Raw genomic sequence first — 12,958 nt, forward strand, 5'->3', positions numbered from 1 at the left:
TTTAACACAGGGCAACAGTGATTGTGATCTACATCATAAGGAAGTACCGTGTGACAATCTCTAACTTATTCCTTTTCAATAACTAGCTTTATTTGTCATGGCAAGCAAGAGCAAGAACAGTATTCACTGAGCTCTTAAAAGTCTTCAGTTGTTACCTTATCAGCAGAAAATCAGTAAGGAAGAGCCATCACTCCTGGCTGGATTGCCACCATTCAGAGGCTGGATTACCAGCTGTTAGGGAAGCTTTGCTAGTAGATTTCCTACATCAACAGGAGGTTGGGATAGATTATCTTTGACATCCCCTTCTAACTGAGATGGTCAGTGGAAAATCCACAAAACGGGGTAATATCTTCCAAACAACAACATCAACAACAAAGCCCCATTGAAAGCCAGAGTGTGGTAAGCCATGAAGCTCACTGGGCAACCTTAGGTCAGTCACTGCCTCTCAGCCTAACCTACCTCACAGGGTTGTTGTGGGGTTTAAATGAGGAGGTGGAGAACCATATATACCACCTTGAACTTCTTGAAGAAAAAGTATGATATAAATGCAATAAATAAAAAATAATCGAAAACAGTTTCTAAAATGTGCACCGGCACAAAACAGTAGTTCTCATTGCATATCTTTGGCTAATGATGAAAATAGTAAGCTAAAAGATCAGCTGCTTTTCCTAAAATCAAAATAGGACTGGTCAAATGGTTTTATAGGAAATCCATGTGTCCAGATTCTTAATAGACAGCTTCAACCACAGTATTATTTTCCCCCTCACTGATGCTCTTTTATTGCTTATACCACTGGAAAGTTTCTAGGAATGTATTTCAAACACAAACTCACACTAGAGGAAACTGAAAGATAGCAAAAGAAGAGAAAAATGATTAAACCACGTTAACTGCATGAATCCCTTGTGTGTTTGCCAACCCTTATAAGGTTTCTGAAACAAATTCTACCAGAGGTTTTTAATCAACAGCATCAAAACCATCTATATGCTGCTATTCTCTTTCAAGCGATGCCAAAACCCACATCCAGATCTGATTAAGTATTGAGAGGTTTCTTTCACTTTAAGAACTGGATTTTAAAAATTGGCCTTGTAAACGACCATAAAGGGCTGTATTACTTGGATTGATCTAAAGGCCAGAAATATGCCCCCCCCCCAAAAAACATTGACCATTCAAAACTTGTCTGATAAACATATCCACTCTCCTCATATAATTAGTTTAAAATAAATCTGAGGCAACTCTCAGGCTGTGTACAATTATTTATATGGAACAGCGGGAGCTACTTCCTCCTGTACCACCACACACTGACACGGTGTGCCGAGGGCAATTATGGCTCTATATAAATTGCTTCCAAGAATATGAAAAGCTATAATCCACAACCCCCAACCTTCCTCTTTCTCTCTCGCTCTCTCGGTTATTATTATGCTGTGTGATTTCATCAAAAGCAAGCAGGAACAAAGAGCAAAAGTGCGCAAAAGTATTTGGGTATCCCAATTGTTTGCTACGTGTTTTCCACCCTGAGCATAAGGATTGTCTGTCAAGAAGGGTAACAAACCCAAAGGAACCCTGTTTGCTCAATGAAGAACCTTCCCCACATCTATGCAAACGGACTTATTCTCCAGCCTGCCTCTCTCTCTCTTACCGCAAAACGGTATTCTGCACTCACAACCGCACCAGAAATAAATGCAGTTCCATGAGCCACCAAAAATACTGCTGTAGTGAAAGGAAAGCTGAGGATGCACATTTCAAACTTAGAACCACAGTGCTTCTGAATCACCCTATCTGTGCAAGGATACAAGTGTCTCATTTACCCATTACTCTCTCCCACTCTGAACCAATAGGGTCCCAATGAACATTCACCACATTCGCCTGCACTGAAAGCAAGAAACAGTAAGTCATATAAACCTCCTATGCAAACTGCTCTGTAAACATCTGTTTGTGTATTTATTATTTGCCTTCCCTCCAAGGAGATCCAGGTGACATACACAGTCACCCTTTTTATGCTCACCACAACATTATGAGGTGGGTTAGGCTGAGAGATGACCACTTGTCTAAGATCACCCAGTGAACTGGTGCCATCCAGATATTGTTGGGACTCCCAACTCCCTGGGCATGGCTGGCTTAAATGCCCAAGAAGCAGACTGGAGGGAAGTTATGGAGACATCTCCTCTCTGGTATACTCCCAAAGCCGTGTCCCCAAGCTCACCCATGAAAGGCTGCCACCACAGGCGAGCCCCAGCAGACAGTGTGGCCAGTAAAGGAGGAAGTGATGTCATCTCCCAGCTGTACCAAAGCCCACAACTGTAGGCTGCATTGGACCACAATTGCCGCCTCCCCGCAGCTAGCAGGTAAGCGGCCATTGTAAATCTACTCTGGATCTCCTAACAATTCTCAGCATCCTTAACAAACTAGTTTCCATGATTCTTTGTTTAATATGATGTAATACTGCTTTAAAAGTATACGGCAGATGGTGCCTTAGACTAATGGGAACATTTAATTTCTGCTTTGCCTGAATTAATCAGTTCATGATCACATTAATATTACTTCAACTTAGCAAACCCTCTATTTCACCCATATACAGAATTCTTCACCACAGCGAGAACAATTACTGCTCTATTAGGATTACTGTCTATGAGTACTATAAGGCCTGTTACATGCTGGAAAATCTAATTCTGTACACTGTATGATAAACACTATGGCTTAGTTCAGATGATCCCCCATGGTTTAGGATGCAATTCCTATGAACACTTACCTGAAAGCATAGCTGAACTCAGCCAGATTTATTTTTCAGGACATCTGCATAGGACTGTGCTGTTGAGAATTTATTACAGCTTTGTGTGCTTCTCTCTTCCTCTACTGTCATGTGCTTCCATTTCCAGGTTGTTGAAACCATGGTTTGCCACAACGTCGGAATCAGGCAACTATGGTTAGCACTAGCTTCCAGTTCACAGTTTAGATATTAACACTAACCATTGTTTGCTTGGTTTTGTATGTCATTGCAAATTATAGTGTCAGCAATCCAGAAATGGGGGATAGAATAAACATGCAAGGGGAAGAAAATGTGTAAGAGAAAGTGTACAAGCCTGCTGCACATTTCCAGCCCCCCCCCATCCCCTGTGGTCATCTGTATTTGCCCAAATGTGACTTTCTGATCTGCATACTCAATCTCTGAAGAATTAGTAAGGTAGACCCAGAAGCCAACTGAACAGCACAATTTTTATCATTTGCTTTCAGGTATCAAGAAACAACCCTAGAGTCATATTACATTTAGCCAAAATTTCTATCCTGGTCCAATTTTGATGACAGCTGAAAACAGTCTAAGGGAAAGAGGACACAGCTCACATCCTACATATTTGTATCAAATAAGCCATAAATATATCTGGAGTCTGCCAAGTTTATCTAGTGTTTAGCTTTAAATCAAGTGTCAGTTTAATTTCTAGCTGTCATGACAGCACATCTATTAAAGATTAACTAGGGAAAAAACATATGCAAAATATTTATCAAAAGCTTAGCCAGAGATTAAACACTGTTCTGGAAAAAAACAAGTTTGAGTAGTCGTTTTATTTGGAGTCTTTACATCAGCACTTGGAATGTCTTTGGCTGGCTGGCCAGCCACACTAAGCTTGCCTTTGAAAGCTAACAGTAAGCACTAGTAAACCCCAGTACAAAACTGGGAACCAAACTCTTACTGTACAGGACAACATCTCATAAGAAGAGTCAGGCTGCCACCCTGGAAGTGGGAATCTCATGGCAGGGTGAGACAAGTCTATTGGAAGAGAAATAGCACACACTCATTCACTACAGAGAGATACAGAAAATTACTGAAGCAATGAGAACTAGGTGTGATGTGCAGTGGTACCTCGGGTTAGAGACGCTTCAGGTTACAGACGCTTCAGATTACAGACTCCGCTAACCCAGAAATAGTACCTCAGGTTAAGAACTTTGCTTCAGGATGAGAACAGAAATCGTGCGGTAGTGGCAGTGCGGCAGCAGCGGGAGGCCCCATTAGCTAAAGTGGTACCTCAGGTTAAGAACAGTTTCAGGTTAAGAACGGACCTCCAGAACGAATTAAGTTCTTAACCCAAGGTACCACTGTAGTGGATAACATATTGAACTTCAACCTGGGTTCAGTTCCACAAAACTCTTTCCTTTAGTTATTTACGTGGAGGAAATTACCATTTGAACTTTTTTTGGTGGAGAAGGAATAACTTCACATTGCTTGGACTGCATTCCAAGTTCTCCCACACTCCTTCCCCCCTAATGTTTTAAATTTAGATTTTAAGCACCTTAGGGCATCGTCAGTCTCTTATTTGTGTTATTGTATGCTTTGTGATGGTGCTATATAAATAACAAACAACTTTTCAGCTTTGGGAAAGCAAGTAGTTCTGTGCTAACTCTCTGCTTCAGCATGCTGCACCTTCATTGTTTTTGATGCACCACTCATATAGCATAGAGCAGGGCAGGAAGTGCTCAGTGGTTGCTTAGCAACTGATTGACATCTTCCACAAGTAGTGCAGGACCTTTTCCTTGAGACAGCTTTTAGTGGCAAAGAGTAACCCAATACAGAAGCAGTGTTCTAATATATACTAGGCTTCATTCATTTCATTAAAAATGGTTATTTTCACACGTTTATGAGTATACCTGTACTGAACCTTTAGAAGGAAGCAGGCTATAGTCCAAATAAATAACACACAAATACACAACCTGCTGAACAACAAATAATTTCTTGACACATTTACTTTATTTTCTATTCTATTCTATAGTCCTATTCTTGGCTGCCAGTATTGTAATGACTTTATACAAAGCTTGGTATGGGCAGTGTCCAGTGCTGTTGCCATCTCTCAAAAAGATTACTGCAGAACCGGAAGGGATGCCCAAAAGGGAATCCAAAATCATCAGAAGGGTGGAGCAATTCCCCTGTGAGGAAAGGGATCAGTGCTTAGGTCATTTTTCATTTTAAAAAGGACAGAATAAAGGAAGTACCGTATTTTTTGCACCATAACACTCACTTTTTTCCTCCTAGAAAGTAAGGGGAAATGTCTGTGCGTGTTATGGAGGGAATGTCTACGGGTGGCGGGGGGGATCTGCTGCAGTCGTGAGCAGAGGATCCATGGTTCCCCTTCCTTTCCTCCTCCGTGGCTCGCTTTGAAACAGCAAAGCGGGAGAAGAGCCGCTGAGTGGGGAGGAGAGAGGGACAGAGAGCCTGCTTCTTTATAGGAGCAAAGTAGGAGAGGAGAGGAGCCTTCTCCCCTTATACCCCTCTTCTTCATTATTAGCAGCATCCTTCTCCACCCACCCCACACGTGCTCCTTGTTCCTTGAGTGCTTTTCCTTCCCTCCCCACTTAAAACGTGGTTACAAAGCACGGATCCACATGGATCCTCAGGATTTTTGCACTGGGTCACCCCAAATTCACCATCAGATCACATAGCATGTCCATGGCTACATCTTGCACCAAAAAAATCACGTACCCACTGTTGCCTGGGGCCGCAGTGGTGCAAAAACATGGTTACAAAGCATGGATCCACATGGATCCTCAGGATTTTTGCATTGGGCTACTCCAAACTCACTGTCAGATCACATGTCTGTGGCCACAGCATGAACCACAAAAATCATACATCCACTTTTTCGTTTAGAATATTTTTTTCCTTGTTTTCCTCCTCTAAAAACTACGTGCGTGTTATGGTTGGGTGCGTGTTATAGAGCGAAAAATACGGTAGTTCTTCACATAGCATAGTTAAGCTATGGAATTTGCTACCACAGTATGTGGTGATGGCCACCGACTTAGAGGACTTTAAATCAATTCAAGGAAAACATAAGACGAATCAGCTCAAAGGCCTATCCAGCCCAGTTCTGACAGCGGCCAACTAGATGGCCTGTGGGAAGCTGAAAAGCAGGGAGAGAAACCCTATCCTACTGTTACTTACTGCTATTCAGAGGCCTGCTGCCTCCAATCCTGGAGGTGGTTCACAGCCATCATTTCCAGTGGCCACTGACAGTTTTCTCCTCCATAGATTTGTCTAACCCCCTTTTATGTAACCTAAACTGCTGGCGCATGAGTCGTAATTCAGCTTTACCAGAATGTGATTCAGGTCATACCTAGGAAATAAAACGGCCAAGCAATTGCACTGATTCTCCTTCATTCCTGTTTCGTAGTAATCCTATCTCAAACACAGGAACCAAGCTTCGTCCCTGGAAATAACACTCTGGGCTCAAAGTGGAACAGTTGACTTAGTTCTGAAGTGTACTAGTTGAACTGGGTGCTCATATGAGAAGTGGTTTAACATAGAAACTTGGATGGAATAATTTGATCTAAGAAGCCTTGTTTACAATCAACAATATGCACTCTGAACACCATATCACTGGCTTTTCTGACAGAGACCTTTTAATCTATAATAATTTTCCAAAGCATGTGCCTACACAGCAAACAAGATCCTCATCCTTTCTTTCACACGTAAGTATATTTTAATATTTTCCCTAAATAATTCATTAATCTCCACAACTGGTGAACTAGAATAGCTGAAGCAGCCATCCTGAGAACCCTGTGCCTTTTGCAATTATTACCTAAGATTTCCCCCCTGTTGTAGATTACAGTTGCTCCAGAATTTGAACATTTTCACATGATTTCTGCAAAACCTTCAAGCAGCTACTCCAATGATATGACTTGGGAGCTGACCATAGCTGGGAATTGCTCCCCAAGTCCTTCTGCAATGTTTCCACTGTCACAAAATATTTCAATATCCACCAAGTCTAGTACTTATAGAGTAATTCCAAAATCTATGATCAGGGCACATTTCTGCAACCAAATCTATTTAACATAGCTCTCACATATCATTTTCTTATTTGAGAAGTGAGGAAGTGTGATGGCAAAGAGTTCCCTCATTCAAAGCCCACCTGAATCACAAACTCATTACCTAGTCCTAGTCTCAAGCAAGCCACTGTTCTTTCAGCCATCTTTGATGTGGGGATAAAAAGGTAAAGGGACCCCTGACCATTAGGTCCAGTCGTGACTGACTCAGGGTTTGCGGCACTCATCTCGCTTTATTGGATGAGGAGCCAGTGTACAGCTTCCGGGTCACGTGGCCAGCATGACAAACCACTTCTGGTGAACCAGAGCAGCTCAAGGAAATGCCGTTTTTACCTTCCCGCTGGAGCGGTACCTATTTATCTACTTGCACTTTGACGTGCTTTCGAACTGCTAGGTTGGCAGGAGCAGGGACCGAGCAACGGGAGCTCACCCTTTCGCAGGGATTCGAACCGCCGACCTTCTGATTGGCAAGTCCTAGGCTCTGTGGTTTAACCCACAGAGCCACCCGCATCCCGATGTGAGGATAGTACAGGCTTATTTAACAGGGTTCTAATAAAAATCCCTGAAATAATGCATGTAAATAACTTTGAACACTTGAAATAATTCTGTATGAGCATTAAACTTTGGGAACTTTGGTGAAGAAGCAAGGGTATAAACTTCAAAAAGAGTGGTGGTCATAGAAACTGCTTGCTGCTCACAGGATTAGTGTTTTTCTGTAACAAGGGAGAAGTGCTGAATACATTTTGTTCCCAGGAGACATTGCTAATACAGTACATCTTTGCACACTGCCAGCAAGGTGCAGCTGCTCAGTAGCCAGTCAGCTTTCTGCTTCTCTCCATCACTCTTCGCTAGCACAATATCTTACTAAGCATGTTCAGCCTTCAGTTCTGAAACACCCACATCTAATCAGACTACCCCAATTTCAACTGTGTTGTCTGCTGCATAGCAGCATGCTGTCCGATTATAGAGTTGCCTGAGACCAAGGATATGCAATGGTGATGAATGGCTAAGATCACATGGCTCTTCCTGAACCGCTTGTCTTTTCATAAACATTCCCCTCACCTTAAACACATCACCCATTCAAAGGCCAAAGTGAACGCCAATCATGGGGCATCATGAACTAGTTGGAGAATGGCTTGCCTGTGGTGGAGACGATTCCCCTCAGGGTGAAAAACATACCCAATGTCTTATCCCTAAGGCAAGCAAATAATAATAATTTATTATTTATACCCCACCCATCTGGCTGGAAGCCGCCACTCTGGGCGGCTTCCAACAAAACACTAAAATACAATATTTGAATAAATTCAAATATGTTGAAAAGGAGCAAACAGATAAGGCAGCAACTGACAGGGCTGGGCAGATGTGCACAAGTTCCCAGTACAAGTCACAAAACAGGATTACCCAGGCCAAAATCGTGCTATGATTTCAGAATCCCTCATTGGAAGAGTAGAGGAAAACGATACCAGATTCTATCTCTTCAGAACACACACATGCACAGGTGGACCCCACACCTCAAGAAAAGTAATAATAATAATAATAATAATAATAATAATAATAATAATAATAATTTGTTATATCCCGCCCTCCCTGGCCGAAGCCGGGCTCAGGGCGGCTAACAACAATCAAATAATCAAACAATCAAATAATCCAACATTTTAAAAACATTTCATTATAAAAATTAATTAAAATCAAATTGGTGGCAACCGTTAAGCAAAATTCTGTGCAGGTTGCCAGAGGAGAGAGTCAGGTTGCGCCCTAACCAAAGGCCTGGTGGAACAGCTCTGTCTTGCAGGCCCTGCAGGAAGATGTCAGGTCCCGCAGGGCCCTAGTCTCTTGTGACAGAGCGTTCCACCAGATTGGAGCCGCAGCCGAGAAAGCCCTGGCTCTAGTTGAGGCCAGCCTAACCTCTCTGTGGCCTGGGACCTTCAGGATGTTTTTATTTGAAGACCATAGGTTCCTCTGTGGGGCATACCAGTAGAGGCGGTCCCGTAGGTACGAGGGTCCTAGGCCGTATAGGGCTTTAAAGGTTAAAACCAGCACCTTAAACCTAGCTTGGGAAACAAAACATTTGTTGTTTTCCTAAGAAGAAGTCTTATCCAGCACCAACTAACAGTTGTCACACTGTCAGTTACATATGCCACACCAATCGTCACATTTCCAAAGCTAAGAAAATTTGAATTGCTAGTTGTGAACTCAGGACTGTCAATATAGGGTGTAATATGTACACACACAAACAAACCCACATTCAAAGCTATCTGTTTGCTGGCGCATTAGGGAATGGAGGTAAGCAAACACTTTCTAGCAAATAGATCAATTGCTCCAGCCAGCTGAAACTGACAATTGCTCTATCCCTGACCTTGCATTTGGAAAGAAGATGGGCTCATGAACTCATTTCCACATGACAATGCTCCAGCAAAGTGATTTGCTTGCCTGTGAGAATAGTGGAGAGTTCTTCTCAGTCCTGTCTTCTCAGGCTCAATTGAAAGCAGCTCAGTGATGGCCTTTTGTGCTATAAGTGCAAGAAAGACTCCACTGAAGATGTGTGCAATTAAACCCACTTTGCTTGCTGCTCTTTTGATTCACAGAGACTCCCTGGGCAGGTGTTGCCACACACAATGGAGAAAGAAAACCTAATCTTTCCAGCAAAATGTACCACCCTTTGTCGTCCCCCTACCTCATACCCCACCAAAACAAATAAAAAAACCCACAGATGGGAAAGTAAACATATTTTATTGTAATTTCTCTTTTGTATATACACACACACACACACACACACACACAGAGTGATTACTGTGATCGCTATTTTAAAAAAGAATATGGCTGTTATCAATATACATGTTTTCTTGCAAAAAGCAACTTCTTTCTATGACTAATGGATGGTGTATGCTGAGCAGCAGCATCCAAGGAAGACCTTATTGTGTGGGTCCCTCTCTTTGGCGAGAGGAGGATGCTTTTCTGCAGGAAGAATGCTGACATAGCAGAAATAGAAGGACTTCATTAACTTTGCACATTTTCTTTCCTGCTCCCCCTCCTTATTATTTATTACCAACAATCCTGAATTCTGCCTTAATGAATAAGGCCACAATAAACAAAGCATCTGGCTTGTGAGCAAAGCCTAATAACCAGGAATCTAAGCAAAAATGAAACTGTAGCTTTGCCAGAAAAGCATCAGAACACAACCATGCAGCCTGCACAGAAACATACAGATGAGCCAAAGGGAGGAGCAAACACCTATGTCTGCAGGTTAAGGTGAACTGTTGTGATCCTGGTGGAGAGAAATGCAGGCAACTGCTTTAAAATGAGAGGCTCTAAGTAGGCTTGTTTGTATTAGAGGTCGCCATAAACTTCTCTGAGCAGCTGAATAAGCTGCAGGGACGTTCTCTTTGCCATCTGCTCCTTTCCCAGAACACCTCCTGCAAATCAAGAGTCAGTCTGCTGGTTTCTATTCCTGTTAACCTCTAATCACCCACAAGGGCCCTTCCTTGCTTTGCTCTTTATCTGCGCCAGCTAATGCGTGAAGTGGCCTTCGCTTCCCATCTGTTCCAGCATTAGTAGAGTTAAAGAACAATGCAGCTTGCTCGTTTCAAGCATTCACTTACACAGATGCCCTGGTATTAACTCAATTTTCCACTGTTTGCAACTACTATCCATACAGGATTTGGAATGTTTGCTTATTTCAAAGCCAAAAAATAAAACTTTCTCCTATTTGCTTGGTGCTTTCTTACTGCATGTCAGTAACACAAATCAAACTCTCCCAATCCCCCATGCCCATCTGATTCAAATTATTAGAAATACAGAATTTATTAACGCATGTTCTTTTAAGCAGGCCTAGGGTGTCTCCTTTTCCCCCAGTCAGGACCCAAGGCATTAGTCAACACATCCACTACTAGGCTGTCATTCCTTAGACAAATGGATTTTTAATCTGCCCATGCATGCCTGAATTAGTAGGCACTACATGCAAGGTTGCTCAAAATAAAATTGGAAATGGAAACCTTGGCATTAATCAATTCCAAATAGTCTGACTTCACTAGCAGTGTCAGCTATATCTATATATCTATCTGTAGTAGACCAGTTTTAGAATGAGGCGAGTTTGTTCTGAAATTTGCATATCATCAACACCCGTGTTCATCAGCAGAGTCAGCATAGTTGACTATAGCAAGTTGCTTGTGAACTACAACATCAGCTCGCTGTCGTCTCTTCCAAAAAAATGAAAAGCTTTGGAAATGGCAAAAATTGATCAATAAACTGACTGGTGCTTGTAAGAGTTCAGCCCCACCATACCTCAAACCTAAGAGCCCCCTCAGGGTCCTCCATGCTGCCAATGTCTGATGAACCACTGGAGCGGGGCATTCCTGCCCCAGGATTAGAGATCCCCACACCAGCAGCCTGAGTTCCTGGCCTGCTCTCATAACAGCCCCCCTGCCCCATCTTTCTTGGGGTCAGAGGAGAAGTGGGGGTGGCAAGCCAAGCAGGAACATCACAGGTGCCACCATAGTGCTAGGGTAGCTGTATGTGAGGCTACTAGGCCTAAAGGGGAAGTGAATGGAAGCACCTGCTTGGATCAGGGCCTGAGAGCCCAGAAAGGTTAGAGCCTCCAGCTCCTCTATAAGCTTCACTGCTGAAGTAACAGCTCATATCCAAGCTGCAGCCAGTGGCGGAGCAAGGAGGGTGCGGTGGGTGTGGTTTGCCCCGGGTGTCATCCCTGAGGGGGGGTGACATCGCTGCCCCGCCCCTGGGATGCTCGCCACGGGCAGCACCCCCCGGGATGCAAGCCCTGCCTTCGCGGGCGGCTAGCCCCTGGGTTCACAGCATGTGCACTGCTCTGGGTGCCAGAGCAGCTAGCTCCACCTCTGGCTGCAGCCTTGACCTGGGAAAATGGACAATGCTGTATTAAGGAGAAATGAATCTGTTTCTTCTGTTTTGCCAATAGATGTGGTCTATTGTTCTTTTGTGGTCTTTTGTTAACTGTCAGAATGAATATTCTGATTTCATTGTATTAAACTGCAGCTTGTTTTATTAAATTTGTTTTTAAAAATAAATCCACAATTCATTAACTAAGATTTTCAACTCTAAAATGATAGTTAACATGGAGGTTCCCCCCCCAATGCAATACACATTGTACTATCAAGTTGCCTTATAAAATACAAATAAGCTGAATGCTGAAACACAGCTCCTGACAGCCTGACTCATAAAATCAGCACACACCAAACTCTTACTAGAACCCTTTTGCGTCTCTCAAACACCAAGCTTAATGGGGAGGAGGGATTTCAGATGTACATCCAGTAGTCAAGATCTTCCAGTTACATAAATAATACCCGCTGACACTGCAGTCCAACACATGGTATGCAAATACACCAAAGTAATTAAACGGTTTATTTTGTTTCAGCTATTGCAGGGAGCCAAGAACATTTCAGATCTCCTTGAGCTGTTCCAAAGATCTGCGGAGGTACCGCCTAGCATCAGCATCCCTGCCTGAATAAAAATTGAGTTATGTCTGCTTAATCCTGTTAATCGGTCATAGTCTCCTTGTACCCATTGTCTGTCTCCTGGTTTGCGTTCTTCCCCGCCAACCCCCCCCCCAAAAAACACTTCAGTGCATGGAAACGTCCTTTGCTGTCTGCATTCCCAATCTCAGTGATGACCTGCTTTTCCGTGAGACAGCCTCCCTACCACGTCTGTAAGTTTTCCAGGCCTTTTGTTCTCTTTGGGCACATCCAGACTCCAGGCAGCAGAACAGGCTTATTGATTGCCTCTAGCCAGAACAGCTTCTTGGTGACAGCTTGGTTAGTAAGGCGTAAAATGAGGGGTTTTGTCCTGATATGCATATGGCTAGACATGTAAATGGAAAACTAGTATTAAAAACCACTATTAAGTAAATATGCTGCTGTTTAAAAAATCCTACAGCTGTTCTTGTGAAAATCGCAATAGTCCAGCCCGTGAATGCCTCACTCCCCTTTTCAAGAAACTACGAAGGAGGCATTTTATTGGTTATTGTTACCACTCAAAACAAGATGGAAAGCACAGAGAAAATGTTGCTCAGCCTTATGTGCAGCTGGATTCTGCAATATAAAATATATATTCACACATAGAGCAAGTCTGAAATCTGCCATTACCCCAAACAATGGGTGGCCAATGGGCACTTTATGGGGAAGGAATA

At 43.0% G+C, this 12,958-nt stretch overlaps 1 protein-coding gene across 4 annotated transcripts in view; it reads right to left on the bottom strand.

Moving 5' to 3' along the window:
* Positions 1-12,958, bottom strand: part of ZSWIM5 (zinc finger SWIM-type containing 5) — a 121,502-nt gene that overhangs the window by 42,616 nt on the left and 65,928 nt on the right. The window contains exon 1 of one of the 4 annotated variants that reach the window (XM_083619820.1): positions 2,747-2,771. The exons of the other annotated variants lie outside the window; for them this stretch is intronic. Within the exon in view, the coding sequence (XP_083475946.1) occupies positions 2,747-2,756 (10 nt within the window). The 5' untranslated portion in view covers positions 2,757-2,771. Of the gene's footprint in view, positions 1-2,746; positions 2,772-12,958 lie in introns of those variants that run through there. 4 annotated transcript variants of the gene reach the window in all.

Source organism: Podarcis filfolensis, assembly GCF_964270895.1.
Source record: "Podarcis filfolensis genome assembly, chromosome: 6".
NCBI lineage: Eukaryota > Metazoa > Chordata > Lepidosauria > Squamata > Lacertidae > Podarcis > Podarcis filfolensis.